Raw genomic sequence first — 20,167 nt, 5'->3', positions numbered from 1 at the left:
TGTGTGAGTCATTCATTTTGGAAGCTCTCAATAAGGGGTTGAGGGGCGAAATAACATCTGCTACCCACATTTGTGACCTCACACATGGTCCTCCTCCTCCTCCAGGTCCTACTACTCCTCCTCCTCCTCCTTCTCCTCCAGGTCCTACTAGTCCTCCTACTCCTCCAGGTCCTACTCCTCCTCCTGCCACATCTCCAACACCAGAACTACAGCCGGGAAGGAAGCATGGAAAGAAGACCAGAAAGTGATGGCCCTGGGTTCAGTCTGGTCTGGCAAAAGATGCAGCCTGTTGTAGTACCACAGCCTGGGGACACAGATGTCATCTGCTGCTTTCCGGATCTCTGGGACTTCTGGACCAGACTGCACTCCCTTAGATAAGGACTCCTCAGGCCACCAATTTTGATGTTTAATAATTGATGTGTGCCCTGGGGGTCCAAGGCTTCACCAATTTCTACTGTTTCTCCAGCGTTGCCTCCCTCTTTGTTTGGTTCTGATCCCTTAATAAATGAATTTTTGTTTTCAATTATACTTGCCTATGTGTGTTTTCCTTAAAAAAAGACAGTTTGTTTGTGAGGATTCAGGTAGATTTCTAAAATACAATGTGAAATTAACAAGGGACACCAACACCAAACAATCTTCTTGAGATTAAATAATATAAGATATCAATGGTGTTGTGGTAACTTGACACACAAAACACACACAAAAATATTCTGGAGTCAAACTAAAAAGAAAATAAAACAAAGATCAACCTTGAAAAAAAAACAAACCAAAAAAAAAAACTGCCTTTAAAAAAATAAAAATACATAAAACAACCCAAAAATAATTTTGTCAGATGTGACAAATCAAAATATATTGAGGGAATCCCAATAAATAATAAAGAAATACGTTTGTGAGAAGTCTGTGTGAATATGAGCAGCAAAACTACTTCATTCTTCTCACATTATTAAGAAGAAGAGAGTGCGCTGTATTAAACCATTTTTTACATTGCAGCGTGACGAAAGTGCTGTATCCATTCCGAACGCAAATTTTACCAGACCGAGCTGTTCCGTGTCAGAATTTCTTCTGAGCATGCGTGGCACTTTGTGCGTCGGAACTGGCCACACACGGTCGGAATTGACGCGATCGGATTTTGTTGTCGGAAAATTTTATAGCCTGCTCTCAAACTTTGTGTGTCGGAAAATCCGATGGAAAAAGTCCGATGGAGCCCACACACGGTCGGAATTTCCGATAACATGCTCCGAAAAATCCGACCGTGTGTACGGGGCATTACAGTGCATATTATTTAGCACTGATAACTGTATTAGTGTCACTGGTCCCCAAAAAGTGTCAGTTAGGTGTCCAATTTGTCCGCTGCTATGTCGCAGTCTCGCTAAAAATCGCTGATCGCCGCCATTACTAGTAAAAAATGCAAATAAATAAAAATTCTATAAAAATATTCCCTAGTTTGTAGACGCTACAACTTTTGTGCAAACCAATCATTATAAGCTTTTTGGCATTTTTTTACCAAAAATATGTAGCAGAATACATATTGGCCTAAACTGATAAAGAATTTTTTTTTTTTTTTGATAATAGATTTTTTTGCATTTTTTTTATTGGAAATGTTTTATAGCAGAAAGTAAAAATATTGTTTTTTTTTCAAAATGGTCGGTTCTTTTTTTGGTTATAGCGCAAAAAAAAACCGCAGAGGTGATCAAATACCAGCAAAAGAAAGCTCTATTTGTGGGAAAAAAATACATAAATTTTTTTGTGTACAGCATCGCACGACCGCGCACTTGTCAGTTAAAATAACACAGTGCCGTATCGCAAAAAAATGGCCTTGTCATGAAGGGGGCTGAAGTGGTTAAATTGTTGTAGGGCTTGTATAATTGCATAATGAAAAGTCCATATTTCTTCTCTCCTTTCCCTCTACTCTTTGCTGTTTTCCATCTCTTTGAAATATTTCCACAAACCTGCTGCACTTAATTCTGAGGCAGTATTGCTATGGTCTTTTGCTCACAGTGTGCAGTAGAACTAAATGTAGAAACCCGGTTATAAATGTCAGATTCTCTAATTCACTACATAATATAGCAGCCACTAGCGATAATCGCAGGTAAAACCCAGCATGCTGGTTGAACCCAAGATGATCGAGAGATCAACTTGGTGCATTCAGCCTGCCCATACACAGTTCGAATCTTGGCTGGTTACTGCTGATCTATTCAAATTTTTAGGAAACGCTTACGGTACTAAGCGTACTCAGGGCTGCTTCTAAATATTGTACTTACCTGACTATCATGGTGATTCAATGTCTTCAGTGCTTTGTTAGGCCTCATTTACGCAAAACATACCACCTCCTCGCCACCTCTCAAGAGCCCTCTGAAGACCAATACACTGCAGATAATCAGAGGGATAGCACAAATGTTAATGAGCCCTTGGTTAATTACCAGGAATGAGCGCACATCGGAGCACCTGATCTGTAGTATTCAGGACTGCCCACCACAAGAGGAGAGTTAACAAGGAGCTCAGAGACATAGCACATTGAGGCTAAGCACACAGGATCCAATGTGTGCAGCATTTTTTGCAGGGTTTTCAGTACACAGAAGACTGGGGAGGGCAGAAATAGGGGAGGATGGACTGATGCCACGTACACACGATCGGGATTTTGGTCGGAAAAAGATATGATGGCTTTTCCAACGGGATTCCGCTCAAGCTTGCCTTGCATACACACGGTCACACAAAAGAACGCGGTGAGGTACAACACTACGACGAGCCGAGAAAATGAAGTTTAATGCTTTCGGAATTGCTACAGACGATCGCATTTTCGGATAGGAACTTTTTCCGACCGAAAAATTGAGAACATGCTCTCAATCTTTTGCTGGCTTGAATTCGGCCAGCAAAAGTCCAATGGAGCATACACACGGACGCATTTTCCGACCAAAGGCTCTCATCGGTCTTTTGCTGGCTGAATTTCCGATCGTGTGTACGCGGCATAACAAGTTAAGGCTACAGGTCTATTAATTCATTCACTGGTGTTCTGGTTATGCCACTCATAATCTGATGTCAAGAGAACTAAGAATCCCAACAATACCAGAGCCATTAATACCATTATCATAGCTGCCCTTGTCTAATGCCGCGTACACACGAGCGGATTTTCCGTCAGAAAAATCTTGGATGGTTTTTCCGACGGGATTCCGCTCAAGCTTGGCTTGCATATACACAGTCACACAAAAGTTCGCTGAACTTTCGACCGTCAAGAACACAGTGACGTACAACACTACAACAAGCCAAGAAAATGAAGTTCAATGCTTCCGAGCATGCGTCAAATTGTTTCCAAGCATGCGTAGGAATTTTGCGCGTCGGAATTTCTGATCTGAACTTTTTCCGACCGAAAAATTGAGAACATGCTCTCAATCTTTTGCTGGCTGGAATTCTGCCAGCAAAAGTCCGATGGAACATACACACGGTCGCATTTTCCGACCAAAAGCTCTCATCGGTCTTTTGCTGGCCGAATTTCTGATCGTGTGTACGTGGCAAAATAGTATTTCCAAAAATCGGGTACCCCTGGGCCTCCCAAGTTTTTTGGGGTAAAAAGCATGTTCTTTAGCACTCCGTGACCTTTGTCTCCCCAAATAAATTTTAAACCACAAGCTTGAAATCTATTAAGTTCTATGGTGGGGACAGCTACTGGCAATGTTCTGAAATAACACCAATTTTGGCAAAATGGTAATTTTCACAGAAGCCATCCTACCCACCCAAGAAAGGAAGACCATATCGCCATCTCCTCATACAATTTGGCATATAAAGAAAAATGTATTTGCTTTATAATGTGCTGTCACACCTGGAGTTAGCTTAACCCCTAGATAAGAGAGTGAGTGAATTTGCCAGACACAAGAGAATTGAAATTGAAAGCTCTTGTAGACCCAGCATCTAAATTAATATTAATAGCTTCTGATTTAACTAGGTAGACATGGTGGCCTGAAACATAAGCAAATTGTTGATGAAATTAATTTGAAAAGGTGTTATGAGGCGACTTGATAAAAAAAAAGATCATCTGCGAATAGCGCACATTTATAGTGAGTTCAGGGGCGTATGTACAGGGGTCACAGGGGTCACCATTGCAACCTAGCCCCATGCTCCAGGTGGCCGTGTGGCCCCCCTGTACAGCTGGCTAGGAAGGCGGCAGCATGTAGAGGAATCAATCCCTGCCGAATGCCCACTTCTCCTCTCCCTCCCATGCAACATTCAGTGGCTGCGGGAGGGGAATGGAGGGCATCGGCCCCTCTGTATGCTGCTCTTGTCACCTATCTATCAAAGTCCTGCTGCCCTGGGCCCTTGTGTGCTCCCCTGGCCCCTCTGCAGTTCTGCTGAGTTTCCCCCTCCCTCCCGCTGGCTGCGGTGTTCTTCATTCATAGCTGAGGCATAGTAAATTTACTATGCTTCAGTTTATGAATGAATGTGAAGCTCTGTACAGAGCTATTCCTGTTCATTCATTCAGTGTAGCTGAGGCTGCAGAGAAAAAGGACTGAAGAATCTATCCTCTGTCCCTTTCTCTGTCTCAAAAGTGAGACAAAAGGGTCTGTTTGGACCCCTGATATTTCACCAAAGCCCCCAACAGGGTTCCTAAAAAATAATAAAAAATAAAACAGTAAAAAAAAAAAAAAAAGGTAAAAAAAATAAAACAACAGAAATAAAAAAACTACTGAAACCATTGGCAGAACTACCAGGGTCGCACTTGCAACTGGGCTCTGACGTTCTGCCAAGTGGGGGGACCCCAGGATGGCAGGAAGGTGGCCCGCTGTGGTAGCGTAATAAAGGGTCCCACGATGGGAGTAAAGGGCCCCAGAATCAGTGGGAAGGGCCCCGGTCAGGGACCAGGAGGGCCCTTCATGGTTTCTTACATTGGGGCCCTGAAGATTCTAGTTACATCTCTAGGTCCCACTGCCCTCGATTCCAAGTATATTTGGATTAGCACAAATAGTGATAGTTAAAGTTTCAATAGCAATTATGAAGCAGAGAGGGGATGGATTGGGAACATCCCTGATGCGTGCCAGACCTAAAGGCTGTAGGTTCCAATTTGTATCCTTTCATTGTTATCTGAGCTGTTGGGGAGTATTTGTTTCTTTTAAAAGGCATGTGGTAGCTGTGCCAACTAACGGAAAAACTCAAGATCAGTTAAGAAATATTGTGAACAGTTCTCTGTGTGCTCAGCAGAACAGGATGCTTTTAAAATGTTTCTGTGTTGTCTATCTGTTTTTATGTATGAAAGTGAAAGATTTTCTTTCTATTTAAATTTCCTAGAGAGAAAAGTGCTTGTCTGAAGAAAAGTGTGACCGGGAGTTCATTGACACATTCAAATTGGACATGTGATGTAGCTTTGGGTGAAGGGCGGTCAGCAGCAGATTACTTCAATTTTAGTTTTGAGCCAGACAGAAAACTGGAGACTCGACTTAACACTGAGGAAGAGAGTGAGAATGCAACATAAACTTTTTTACTGCATCTCTGTGTTTCCTACACCTGTATTAATTGTGCAACACATGCCTACCGTCAGCTGAATTGTAAATGTTACATAGTTACATAGTAGGTGAGGTTGAAAAAAGACACAAGTCCATCAACTCCAACCTATGTGTGTGATTAGATGTCAGTATTATATTGTATATCCCTGTATGTTGCGGTCGTTCAGGTGCTTATCTAATAGTTTTTTTAAACTATCGATGCTCCCCGCTGAGACCAGCGCCTGTGGAAGGGAATTCCACATCCTTGCCGCTCTCACAGTAAAGAACCCTCTACGCAGTTTAAGGTTAAACCTCTTTTCTTTTAATGAGTGACCACGTGTTTTGTTAAACTCCCTTCTGTGAAAACATTTTATCCCTATTGTGGGGTCACCAGTACGGTATTTATAAATTGAAATCATATCCCCTCTCAACCGTCTCTTCTCCAGAGAGAATAAGTTCAGTGCTCGCAACCTTTCCTCATAACTAGGGATGAGCCCAAGGTTTGAGTCGAACGTAAGTTCGACTCGAACATCGGTGTTCACCTGTTCGCTGAACAGCGAACAATATGCAGTGTTCACGGCAAATTCGAATGCTGCCGAAACACCGTTAAAGTCTATGGGACACTAAAAATCAAAAGTGCTCATTTTAAAGGCTTCTATGCAAGTTATTGTCATAAAAAGTGTTTGGGGACCTGGGTCCTGCCACAGGGGACATGGATCAATGCAAAAATAATTTTTAAAAAAGCCAGTTTTTTCAGGAGCAGTGATTTTTTTAATGCTTAAAGTGAAACAATAAAAATGAAATATTCCTTTAAATATCGTGCCTGGGGGTGTCTATATTATGCCTGTAAGTAAAGTGGCGCATTTTTCCCGTGTTTAGAACAGTACCACAGCAAAATTACATTTCTAAAGGAAAAATTGTCATTTAAAACTGATCGCAGCTGTAATGAATTGTCGGGTCTCGGCAATATAGATAAAACTCAATGAAAAAAGAGCATGAGATCCCCCCCCCAAGTCCATTACCAGGCCCTTTGGGTCTGGTGTGAGTATTAAGGGGAACCCCGAACCAAGATTACAAAAAAAAAATTGCATGGGAGTCCCCCTAATATCCATACCAGTCCCTTCAGGTCTCAAATGGAAATTAAGGGGCACCCTGTGCCAAATGTAAAAAAAAATGACGTAGGGGTCCCCCCCAAAATCCTGAAGGGTCTGGTATGGATTTTAACCACTTGCCAACCGCCTTACGCTGATATACGTCAGCAGAATGGCACGGGCAGGCAGAATCACGTACCTGATCGCTTAGTGTCACTAAGCGATCATTTTTCTGAGCCCTGTATTAGTGTCACTGGTGACGCTAGTTAGGGGGGTAAATATTTAGGTTCGCCGGCAGCGTTTTATAGCGACAGGGACCCCCATATACTATCTAATAAATGTTTTAACCCCTTGATTGCCCTCTAGTTAACCCTTTCACCAGTGATCACCGTATAAGTGTTACAGGTGACGCTGGTTAGTTCGTTTATTTTTTATAGTGTCAGGGCACCCACCATTTATTACCTAATAAAGGTTTAGCTCCCTGATCGCCCGGCGCTGTTATGCGTCACCCCAGGCAGCATCAGATTAGCGCCAGTACCGCTAACACCCACACACGCAGCATACGCCTCCCTTAGTGGTATAGTATCTGATCGGATCAATATCTGATCCGATCAGATCTATACTAGCGTCCCCAGCAGTTTAGGGTTCCCAAAAACGCAGTGTTAGCGGGATCAGCCCAGATACCTGCTAGCACCTGCGTTTTGCCCCTCCACCCGGCCCAGCCCACCCAAGTGCAGTATCGATCGATCACTGTCACTTACAAAACACTAAACGCATAACTGCAGCGTTCGCAGAGTCAGGCCTGATCCCTGCGATCGCTAACAGTTTTTTTGGTAGCATTTTGGTGAACTGGCAAGTACCAGCCCCAGGCAGCGTCAGGTTAGCGCCAGTACCGCTAACACCCATGCATGCACCGTACACCTCCCTTAGTGGTATAGTATCTGAACGGATCAATATCTGATCAGATCTATACTAGCATCCCCAGCAGTTTAGGGTTCCCAAAAACGCAGTGTTAGCGAGATCAGCCCAGATACCTGCTAGCACCTGCATTTTGCCCCTCTGCCCGGCCCAGCCCAGCCCACCCAAGTGCAGTATCGATCGATCACTGTCACTTACAAAACACTAAACGCATAACTGCAGCGTTCGCAGAGTCAGGCCTGATCTCTGCGATCGCTAACAGTTTTTTTTGGTAGCGTTTTGGTGAACTGGCAAGCACCAGCGGCCTAGTACACCTCGGTCGTAGTCAAACCAGCACTGCAGTAACACTTGGTGAAGTGGCGAGTCCCATAAGTGCAGTTCAAGCTGGTGAGGTGGCAAGCACAAGTAGTGTCCCACTGCCACCAAGAAGACAAACACAGGCCCGTCGTGCCCATAGTGGCCTTCCTGCTGCATTCGCCAATCCTAATTGGGAACCCACCACTTCTGCAGCACCCGTATTTCCCCCATTCACATCCCCAACCAAATGCAGTCGGCTGCATGAGAGGCATTTTTATGTCCTCCCGAGTACCCCTACCCAACGAACCCCCCCAAAAAAGATGTCGTGTCTGCAGCAAGCGCGGATATAGGCGTGACACCCGCTATTATTGTCCCTCCTGTCCTGACAATCCTGGTCTTTGCATTGGTGAATGTTTTGAACGCTATCATACAATAGTTGAGTATTAGCGTAGGGTACAGCATTGCACAGACTAGACGCACTTTCACAGGGTCTCCCAAGACGCCATCGCATTTTGAGAGACCCGAACCTGGAACCGGTTACAGTTATAAAAGTTACAGTTACAAAAAAAAGTGAAAAAAAAAAAAAACACACAAAAAAATATCTAAAATAAAAAAAAAAATAGTTGTCGTTTCATTGTTCTCTCTATTTTCTCTCTATTGTTCTGCTCTTTTTTACTGTATTCTATTCTGCAATGTTTTATTGTTATTGTTATTATGTTTTATCATGTTTGCTTTTCAGGTATGCAATTTTTTATACTTTACCGTTTACTGTGTTTTATTGTTAACCATTTTTTTGTCTTCAGGTACGCAATTCACGACTTTGAGTGGTTATACCAGAATGATGCCTGCAGGTTTAGGTATCATCTTGATATCATTCTTTTCAGCCAGCGGTCGGCTTTCATGTAAAAGCAATCCTAGCGGCTAATTAACCTCTAGACTGCTTTTACAAGCAGTCTTCCGTGTTTTTCTCTGGCTCTCCTGTCTCAACAGGGAACCTGAGAATGCAGCCGGTGATTCATCCAGCTGACCATAGAGCTGATCAGAGACCAGAGTGGCTCCAAACATCTCTATGGCCTAAGAAACCGGAAGCTACGAGCATTTCATGACTTAGATTTCGCCGGATGTAAACAGCGCCATTGGGAAATTGGGAAAGCATTTTATCACACCGATCTTGGTGTGGTCAGACCCCAATTTTTTCAAAAAAGAGTACCTGTCACTACCTATTGCTATCATAGGGGATATTTACATTCCCTGAGATAACAATAAAAATGATTAAAAAAAAAAAAAATGAAAGGAACAGTTTAAAAATAAGATAAAAAAGCAAAAAAATAATAAAGGAAAAAAAAAAAAAAAAAAAAAAGCACCCCTGTCCCCCCCTGCTCTCGCGCTAAGGCGAACGCAAGCGTCGGTCTGGCGTCAAATGTAAACAGCAATTGCACCATGCATGTGAGGTATCACCGCAAAGGTCAGATCGAGGGTAGTAATTTTAGCAGTAGACCTCCTATGTAAATCTAAAGTGGTAACCTGTAAAGGCTTTTAAAGGCTTTTAAAAATGTATTTATTTTGTTGCCACTGCACGTTTGTGCACAATTTTAAAGCATGTCATGTTTGGTATCCATGTACTCGGCCTAAGATCATCTTTTTTATGTCATCAAACATTTGGGCAATATAGTGTGTTTTAGTGCATTAAAATTTTAAAAAAGTGTGTTTTTTCCCCAAAAAATGCGTTTGAAAAATCGCTGCGCAAATACCGTGTGAAAAAAAAAAAATGAAACACCCACCATTTTAATCTGTAGGGCATTTGCTTTAAAAAAATATATAATGTTTGGGGGTTCAAAGTAATTTTCTTGCAAAAAAAAAAATTTTTTTCATGTAAACAAAAAGTGTCAGAAAGGGCTTTGTCTTCAAGTGGTTAGAAGAGTGGGTAATGTGTGACATAAGCTTCTAAATGCTGTGCATAAAATGCCAGGACAGTTCAAAAACCCCCCAAATGACCCTATTTTGGAAAGTAGACACGCCAAGCTATTTGCTGAGAGGCATGTCGAGTCCATGGAATATTTTATATTGTGACACAAGTTGCGGGAAAAAGACAAATTTTTTTTTTTTTTTTGCACAAAGTTGTCACTAAATGATATATTGCTCAAACATGCCATAGGAATATGTGAAATTACACCCCAAAATACATTCTGTTGCTTCTCCTGAGTACGGGGATACCACATGTGTGAGACTTTTTGGGAGCCTAGCCGCGTATGGGACCCCGAAAACCAAGCACCGCCTTCAGGCTTTCTAAGGAGGTAAATTTTTGATTTCACTCTTCACTGCCTATCACAGTTTTGGAGGCCATGGAATACCCAGGTGGCACAAAACCCCCCCAAATGACCCTATTTTGGAAAGTAAACACCCCAAGCTATTTGATGAGAGGTATAGTGAGTATTTTGCAGACCTCACTTTTTGTCACAAAGTTTTGAAAATTGAAAAAAGAAAAAAAAAATTTTTTCTTGTCTTTCTTCATTTTCAAAAACAAATGAGAGCTGCAAAATACTCACCATGCCTCTCAGCAAATAGCTTGGGGTGTCTACTTTCCAAAATGGGGTCATTTGGGGGGGGTTTGTGCCATCTTGGCATTCCATGGCCTCCGAAACTGTGATAGGTAGTGAAGAGTGAAATCAAAAATTTACACCCTTAGAAATCCTGAAGGCGGTGATTGGTTTTCGGGGCCCCGTACGCGGTTAGGCTCCCAAAAAGTCCCACACATGTGGTATCCCCATACTCACGAGAAGCAGCTAAATGTATTTTGGGGTGCAATTCCACATATGCCCATGGCCTGTGTGAGCAATATATCATTTAGTGATAACTTTGTGCAAAAAAAAAAAAAAAAGTGTCACTTTCCCGCAACTTGTTTTAAAATATAAAATATTCCATAGACTCAACATGCCTCTCAGCAAATAGCTTGGAGTGTATACTTTCCAAAATGGGGTCATTTGGGGGGGGGGGGTTTCTGTCATCTGGGCATTTTATGGCCTTCAGAACTGTGATAGGTAGTGAGGAGTGAAATCAAAAATGTATGCCCTTAGAAATCCTGAAGGCGGTGATTGGTTTTCGGGGCCCCGTACGCGGCTAGGCTCCCAAAAAGTCCCACACATGTGGTATCCCTGTACTCAGGAGAAGCAGCTGAATGTATTTTGGGGTGCAATTCCACATATGCCCATGGCCTGTGTGAGCAATATATCATTTAGTGACAACTTTTTGTAATTTTTTATTTTTTTTTGTCATTATTCAATCACTTGGGACACAAAAAAAATAATATTCAATGGGCTCAACATGCCTCTTAGCAATTTCCTTGGGGTGTCTACTTTCCAAAATGGGGTCATTTGGGGGGGATGGGGTTGCACTGCCCTGCCATTTTAGCACCTCAAGAAATGACATAGGCAGTCATAAACTAAAAGCTGTGTAAATTCCAGAAAATGTACCCTAGTTTGTAGACACCATAACTTTTGCGCAAACCAATAAATATACGCTTATTGACATTTTTTTTACCAAAGACATGTGGTCGAATACATTTTGGCCTAAATGTATGACTAAAATTGAGTTTATTGGATTTTTTTTATAACAAAAAGTAGAAAACGTCATTTTTTTTCAAAATTTTCGGTCTTTTTCCGTTTATAGCGCAAAAAATAAAAACCCCAGAGGTGATCAAATAACATTAAAAGAATGCTCTATTTGTGGGAAGAAAAGGACGCAAATTTCGTTTGGGTACAGCATTGCATGACCGCGCAATTAGCAGTTAAAGCGACGCAGTGCCAAATTGTAAAAAGTGCTCTGGTCAGGAAGGGGGTAAATCATTCCGGGGCTGAAATGGTTAAGGGGAAACCCTGTGCCAAAATTTTTGCAAAATTGGCATAGGGGTCCCCCCAAATCCATACCAGACCCTTATCCGAGCATGCAACTTGGCAGGCCGCAGGAAAAGAGGGGGGACGAGAGAGCGCCCCCCCTCCTGAACCGTACCAGGCCACATGACCTCAAAATGGGGAGGGTGCTTTGGGGTAGCCCCCCAAAGCACCTTGTCCCCATGTTCATGGGGACAAGGGCCACATCCCCCCAGCCCTTGCCCGGTGGTTGTAGGGGTCTGCGGGCAGGGGGCTTATCGGAATCTGGGACCACCAGATCCCACCCCCCTGTGTGAATTGGTAACAGGGTACAAGTACCCCTATCATTTCACAAAAAAAAGGGTCAAAATGGTAAAAAAGACAAGAGACAGCTCTTGTCTTTATTAAAAAAGAAAAAAATAAAAATGTCCCACGATGTCCATTCATCTTCTTCTATCACACCGACGACGGACCGAAAAAGAAAAAAAAAGCGCAACCGATCCTCCTCCATGGGAGGCTCTTCACTGTGACAGCTCTTATATAACTCAGGGCGGGGCCATCCGGTGATGTAAATGTGTGGTCCCGCCCCCTCTGAGGCCACGGGAAAGCCCCATGGCGTCAGAGGGGGCAGGGTCACCCGGTTATGTCACCGGGAGGCCCCACCCTCAGTGATATAAGAGCTGTCACAGCGAAGACGCGTCATTCGGTGGGAGCCCATGGAGGCGGATCGGTTATGTTTTTTTTCTTGTTCGGTCCATCTGCGGTGTGATAGAAGAAGATGAATGGACAAACACTTTTTTGTGAAATGGTAGGCTGTTACCATTTCACACGGGGGCGGGATCTGGGGGTCCTCTTGTTAAAGGGGGCTTCCAGATTCCGATAAGCCCTCCACCCGCAGACCCCCACAACCACCAGGCAAGGGTTGTGGGGATGAACCCTTGTCCCCTTCAACATGGGGACATGGTGCTTTGGGGGGCTACCCCAAAGCACCCTCCCCATGTTGAGGGCATGTGGCCTGGTACGGTTCAGGAAGGGGGGCGCTCTCTCGTTCCCCCCTCCCTCTTTTCCTGTGGCCTGCCAGGTTGTGTGTTCAGATAAGGGTCTGGTATGCATTTTGGGGGGACCCCTACGCCATTTTTTTTTACATTTTGGAGCAGGGTTCCCCTTAAAATCCATACCAGACATGGATTTTAGGGGGACCCCCACACAATTTTTTTTTTTAATTTTGGTTCGGGGTTCCCCTTGATATTCATACCAGGCCCAAGTGGCCTGGTAATGGACTGGGGGGGATCCCATGCTCTTTTTTTAATTGAGTTTTATCTATATTGCTGAGACCCGACAATTCGTTACAGCCGCGATCAGTTTTAAATGACAATTTTTCCTTTAGAAATGTCATTTTGCTGTCGTACTGTTCTAAACACGGGGAAAATGCGCCACTTTACAGGCATACTATAGACACCCCCCAGGCACGATATTTAAAGGAATATTTCATTTTTATTGTTTTACTTTAAGCATTAAAAAAATCACTGCTCCCGAAAAAACTGGCTTTTTAAAAAAAATGTTTGCATTGATACATGTCCCCTGGGGCAGGACCCAGGTCCCCAAACACTTTTTATGGCAATAACTTATAAGCCTTTAAAATGAGCACTTTTGATTTTTCATGTTAGTGTCCCATAGACTTTAACGGTGTTCCGGCAGTTTTCGAATTTGCCGCAAACACCGCACATTGTTCGCTGTTCGGCGAACAGACAAACATCGGGCTCATCCCTAGTTATGAGGAAAGTTTGCGAGCACTGAACTTATTCTCTCTGGAGAAGAGACGCTTGCGAGGGGATATGATTTCAATTCATAAATACCATACTGGTGACAGTAGCCAGCCAAGTTCCTCAACCCCAAACTTTCTCATCCATGTCTTTATGGACCTTGCTTTGTACACTGGTGCGCAGTTATGTTGGAACAGGAAGGGGTCATTCCCAAACTGTTCCCACAAACTGTTCCCACAAAGTTAGAAGCATGAAATTGTCCAAAATGTCTTAGTATGCTGACACATTTAGAGTTCACTTCACTGGAACTAAGGGGCCAAGCCCAACCCGTGAAAAACAACCCCACACCATAATCCCCCCTCCACCAAATGATTTGGACCAGTGCACAAAGCAAAGTCCATAAAGACATGGATGTGTTTGGGGTGGAGGAACTTGACTAGCCTGAACAGAGTCCTGACCTCAACCCAATAGAACACCTTTGGGATGAATTAGACCTTACAAATGCGCTTCTGGAAGAATGGTCAAACATTCCCATAGACACACTCCTAAACCTTGTTGACAGCCTTCCCAGAAGAGTTGAAGCTGTTATAGCTGCAAAGGGCCAACTCAATATTGGACCCTACAGACTAATTCCCTGTACACATGGTCAGATTTTCCGACGGAAAATGTGTGATAGGACCTTGTTGTCGGAAATTCCGACCGTGTGTGGGCTCCATCACACATTTTCCATCGGAATTTCCGACACACAAAGTTTGAGAGCTTGCTATAAAATTTTCCGACAACAAAATCTGTTGTCGGAAATTCCGATCGTGTGTACACAAACCTGACGAACAAAGTACCACGCATGCTCAGAATAAATTAAGAGGCGAAAGCTATTGGCGACTGATCCATTTATAGTCCCGACATACGTGTTTTACGCCACCGCGTTCAGAACGATCGGATTTTCCGACAACTTTGTGTGACCGTGTGTATTCCGACATCCGTCGGAAAAAATCCTGGGATTTTGTTGTCGGAATGTCCAATCAATGTCCGACCGTGTGTACAGGGCATTAGACTGGGATGCCATTAAAGTTTATGTGCGTGTAAAGGCAGGCATCCCAATACTTTTGATAATATCGTGTATGTTATTTGTGTTTGTGTGCTCGAATGTATATCTGTTTAAAACCTAACTCCGGCTTTGCTATAACTTCACATAATTTGTTTAGCCCAGCCTGGCCAAAGCAAATTATTTTCTTTACTAATACATGCAGCCAAACGTCAAAGGACATTTTAGAAAATGTTTTCTTGGTTAGCGGCTGCAGCCAATTCTTACTCATCTTATGCAAAACCTTCTCATAACTCTAAGTAGATAGTATTTGAAATAAAAAACAAATCACCCAAAAAATATGTACAAAATATGCAATGCTAAAATGAATCAATCCTATCCAGTACAATAAATCATGTACTATATGTCCATGCACATACTGTATGTTACCAAATGCAATAATACATAATAAAATGTATCACATAAAAAATTCAATAACTTGAAGGCAATAAGTTACCACATCCCAACAAAGGCATATTGCCTTCAAGTTGTTGATTTTCTATGATCACATTTGGTAATTTGCTATTGTGGTCTGATTTTTACATTTATGTGATACTCAATTTGTTAACAATTTTTTTTATGTAATACATTTTGTTACGTATTATTGCATTTGGTGACATAGGTGCATGGGTATATAGCATATTATGTGATGCACTGGATAGGATTGATTTATCTGCATTTAGCGTGGCATATTTCATATACACAATTCAGTTTATTCTGACAGAGGTGGATTCTGCTATCAGAATACAAAGTCCCAGCAGGGGGTTTCCTCCATTCACCTTGCTTGTGCAGAAGGAGGAATCGGTGTATGGTCAGCTTAACACAGGTTGTAAAAACTTCAGTGTCTCTTCAGTTAAAAACAAACTGTTTGCAGTTCTGCAAAGAAATCCCCCACTGTACATTAAAGGTTCATTTTTTTAAAAATAACAATCATGTCATAGTTACCTGCTCTGTGTAATGGTTTTGCACAGAACAGCTCCGATCCTCTTCTTCTCGGGTCCCCCACTGGTGCTCCACCTCCATGACCAGTGCCCCCAATAGCAAGCCACTTGCTATGTGGGCACTGGTGCATGCTTACTCCTGAGCCCCACTCTATGCATCCATAAGATACAAGGAGCCAAGGCTCAGCCCTGCCCCCTGCTCTCTCCTTATTGGCTCACTGGTTGTGATTTACAGCAGTGGGATCCAATGGCACCTGCTGCTGTCTCAGCCAATGAGGAGAGAGAGACCTGGGCCAGGCGAGGCTCCCATGCACATCGTTGATCAAGAGGGGCTTGGGTAAATATTGGGGGGGCTGTGGGGGAGCAGGACACAGGTTTTTTACCTTCATGCATAGAATGCATGAAGGTAAAAACTTTAACCTTTACAACCTATTTAAGGAAGTTTGTATTAGGACTTCATTCTATGCATTAGGATAAAAAGCCTTCTATGTGCAGCAGCCCCCCTCACCCCCCCTAAAACCTACCTGAGGTCCATCTAGATCCAGCGATGTTGCAGGAGTGTGTCGGCTGCCCAGGACTCCTCTATTAATTGGCTGAGACAGCAGCAGGAGCCAATAGCACCATGCTGCTGTCATTCAAAGTCACTCAGTCAATGAGGGCCGTGGCTCCTTGTCTGAATGGACACATGGAGCTGTGACTCGACTCAGGTGCCCCCATAGCAAGCTGCTTGCTGTTGGGGCAGTCAACAGGAGGGAGAGGCCAGGAGCAGCAAAGTGGGACCTGAGAAGAGGAGGATCTGGGCTGCTCTGTGCAAAACCACTGCAACAGAGCAGTTAAGTATAACATGTTTGTTATTTTTAACTAAAAAAAAATGAGACGTTAGTATCACTTTAACTCAGGAGGATTTAGTAGTCGGGGTTCACATATTAGCAATAATGGCATCTAGTGGCTGAACTCCAGAGAGCATCTAGTGGCTGAACTCCGGATGACATCTAGTGGCTGAACTCCGGGTACTTTTTTTTTTCTTTTTTTTTTACTGCCTACTACAGGATCTCTTTCAGCACTTGCTTTTTGTGGCAGTGGAAGGGGTGGGAGGACTCAGAATTCTCACTTGGGCTCTGAGATCTGAGAAACTGAAATCTACTGGTAAGCTCCTGAGGACACAGTCAATGGGGAATTGTCATACTTCCCAACATTTTGAGATGGGAACAAGGGCCACCTACTAGCAAAAGTTTGTTGGCATAGGGCACACCCCTGGCCACACCCCCTTAAAGGAGAATTATAGAAAGAAAAATCATTAGTTATGCCCACAAATGCTTTTTTTAACATTATTATTTCCTTATATTTGCTTTTAAAATTTACAAATGCAACAATTTAGAAACTGGATGAAAGATTTAGCACTGAGAAACACTTTTGATAGACAAGTAGTGCATTTTATATACAACTATATAGATCAGACCAAAATGAGGGACAAATGAGGAGGAAAGAGGGACAGAGGGACTTTTTTCCAAATCAGGGACAGACCCTTGAATTCAGGGACAGTTGGGAGGTATGGGAATTGTGACTGTTACAAGTTACTTCTCTGCACTGTTGCCCCCTCTTTCCCCACAATATCTGTCCACAGCTCCGGTCCCAAGTGATGTATTGTCTATACTGACAACTCTCCTGCTACCTGTCCTTGATTTACATATACGTTATGTTAAGATCAATGAGAATAGGGGGCTCCATAGTTCTGTTACTGTACCTCTGTCATGGTTATGCAATAGAGTTTTCTCTGTCAGCTTACCTGTCTCCATGTGTTCATCTCTAGAGACCAGCTGCCTCTCACCTGACTGGTTTTATAACCTCTCCTCTAAGCATGGCCCCACCCCAGGCCCTATCAGGGAACCCTATATTAACCTGTGCACTGCAAGCCAGCAGTGCTGATCAACCATTGTGTGTTAGCCTCCGTGTGTACTTGCTGTGTTTCCTACGTCTGATTCCTGTTACCGACTTTGGCCTGTTCTCGACTCTCCCTGTTTGCTTGTTACCCTGACATTTGGCGTGTTATGTTTATCCTTGTCTGCTAGTCGCCCTGACCTTTGGCTTACCCCTTACTTCCCTGTTGTTCCAGCCTGCTGCCTCCTTCCTCTTCTCCTGTAGGTCTACGGTGAGCGTGAGCTGTGAGACCCTGGGGCCCGCGACCTGGAGCCAGACTGCAGCGCAGTCCATCCTCACCACTAGAGGCTCTGGTGAACACCCGCTGGCTCTTAGCCTCCGCGCCCTGGGGAAACTATGCTCTAGCTCCCACTGGGATCCATGTTAGTTATCCTGTAGACCTGCTTCCTGAACCTTCCAGCAGTCAGTCCTAGGGTCCACTACCTTAGCGGTCCTACAGAGTGCATCTGTCACCTGGTCTCAGTTGACCTGACAACCTCCTTGGGAGGAGCCTCTGTTGTGGAATGCTCTGCTTATCCTGGCAGTGTGCTTGTCGGCGACAATGGAAAGGGAGGAAATCACAGAGTGTGTTTTGTCCTTCTAGTCTGCCCCAGTTCTTCTAAAACAGCTCTCCTCTGCTGCACTTCAGAAGAATTTTGACACAAAGCATATTGAAAATGCTTCATGTGTCATTGACATGTCTGAAGTTTCAGAAAGATTAGACTTCTTTAAGCTAGCCATACATTATACAATTGTCTTTTTCAATTTCCTTTAGATTTACTTCCAACTATGTAGTGCAAGGGCCTGCCTGATTGTATACAAATTGAAAGTGTTTAGTTTTGACCTCATATTATATGGTTTTGGTAAATCTAAAGGAAAATTGTACAAGAAAATTGTATAATGTATGGCCAGCCTTATATCAGTCATTTATCAAAAATATAGGCTGTATTTTAATATATGTGCAAAAAGCAAAAAAGAAAGGTGTTAAGAAAGTGAAATGGTTAATTGGTTTAATTGCAGTTTATTTGGAGATTTTGGTGAGGTGGACTTGGCTTCCCATAGCTTAGAAGAAGCCTAATTTCACCACAGAGCTTACCTATGTCTGAGTGTGTGTTATTCTTTGATCGTCTATGGCAATCAGTTTCAGTCCTAGATCTCATTTACACATTTGACAGGTGGCGAAGAAGCGATATTTCACCTCTAGTTTTTAGCCCTAAAACCTGCACCCCTATGTCCCAATAGCTGCATTATAGCCCTTTTCAGTGAAATGGGTCGTGTTTGACAAGCAGTGCTGTGATGCGATGGGGATGTATATACCTCTATCCGCTGCCTTTGCAGCTTAATAAGAGGAGTTGGCGACAGTAAAAACATTACTCGGCATGTTTAGTGTATGGTGTTCAGTGAATCATATCAAGAAATAGCAAACCTTGTGCATTCAATTAAAGATAAGGATATTAGGAATCATAAAAGCCTTTATAAATGTAACTGTCTTGCTGGCTTGTGCATTTATATGATTACTGAATTCTTTTGCAATATTTTAAAGGTATTAACATTTACAGCAGGGCACTACATTATCATATATATGTAGCAATAACTCTCGGTGGAGCTGCTGGTTTAAGCGGGTCTGTTACCTTCACTCTGCTTCCCTCTGTTTCACCGACACCGGGTCTAGGGTTCCGTTGAGTTTACTTCTGGATTACACACGCACCAACACTGGAGTACGTTTTCAATGCTTTATTAAACAAACGACTTAGGAAATAGCAGGAAAGAGGTGGAAAGGAAACTTGCAGAAGAAACTCAAATATTCTCTTGTAGGGTTCTTTTGACAAATGTCCTGGTAGAATTCAGATACTATATGGAATGCGCTCCCCTTGTGGGACACACTCCTTGCTCATCTGGATAGGCCTCTCTCACCGGTCTAGCAGCCAGTACGCAGCACGAATCAAAGTCTCTGCCACAGACTTGTTTGGGAACAAAACCCGTACGATCCCCTGCCACAGGATGTATCAGATTTTCTGTAGTGAATGTCAGTCACAGTGCTTGAACCTTTAAGCCAACCCGGCAACACTATGCTGTATAGTTACTTTCGGATACGTCCTCCAACCGAGTCACCAGGCCCCTCTATAGACCAGCACTCTGCGTGATCCCTCCAAGACGGGTCCTCTCCTGGGATCTCCTCGGTTGTCCAGCTTCATCACACAGGACCGACAGCTTAGGACCATTTCTCGGCCGCGGTGGTAGGCCCCAGACAAGCCTCTGGACCCACCCCTGCGCCGCAGTATCGTGGGCCTCCGGAACTGAGGGCCACGAGGTAGCTCCTTAACGCATACCTGTTGGCCAGGAGGGCCAGCAGGTGGCTGAAAAACAAACCCCAAAATATGGCGTCTGTCCCATAAATACCCTCGCCCAGAATGCAACTCGAAAGGACCACCTCCACCGAGTTGTCTCCGGGACAGAAGAGCATCCATACGCTTCAACACGTTGCCTTTCCAACACTAACCAGTGGTAACAGCGACACCCACCGGTCAGCACGGAAGCACACACAACGTCAGCCAAGCTGGAACAGAGGCAAACTTAACCTTCCTAACGCACAAATTACAAAATTTACCTAACATGCGGTAGATTGCAAATCTACCAGCGCTACATACTCCCCCCACTACAGTAGACGTTGTCCCCAACGTCTGTCAAAAAACAGTAACAATAACTCTCAAGCCTGAGAATAAGCATTTGAGTTTCTTATAACTTTGGATAGACAAAGAGAGAGAAAGGACAGTTTAAAGACATTATAAGACTTACCGTAATATAGTCGAGTATAAGTCGAG

The 20,167-nt window shown here is 43.5% G+C and overlaps 1 protein-coding gene across 3 annotated transcripts in view; it reads left to right on the top strand.

Annotated features, from left to right (window-relative positions):
• The window catches only part of LOC141133259 (cytokine receptor common subunit beta-like), a 159,451-nt gene that overhangs the window by 46,608 nt on the left and 92,676 nt on the right, over nt 1-20,167 (top strand). For 2 of the 3 annotated variants that reach the window (XM_073622524.1, XM_073622525.1), the window contains exon 4: nt 5,275-5,441. The exons of the other annotated variant lie outside the window; for it this stretch is intronic. In XM_073622524.1, coding sequence (XP_073478625.1) covers nt 5,275-5,441 — 167 coding nt within the window. The remainder of the gene's footprint in view (nt 1-5,274; nt 5,442-20,167) is intronic. 3 annotated transcript variants of the gene reach the window in all.

This window comes from Aquarana catesbeiana, linkage group LG03 (assembly GCF_042186555.1).
Source record: "Aquarana catesbeiana isolate 2022-GZ linkage group LG03, ASM4218655v1, whole genome shotgun sequence".
Classification (NCBI taxonomy): Eukaryota; Metazoa; Chordata; class Amphibia; order Anura; family Ranidae; genus Aquarana; species Aquarana catesbeiana.
This window is presented reverse-complemented; position numbering and strand designations above follow the sequence as displayed.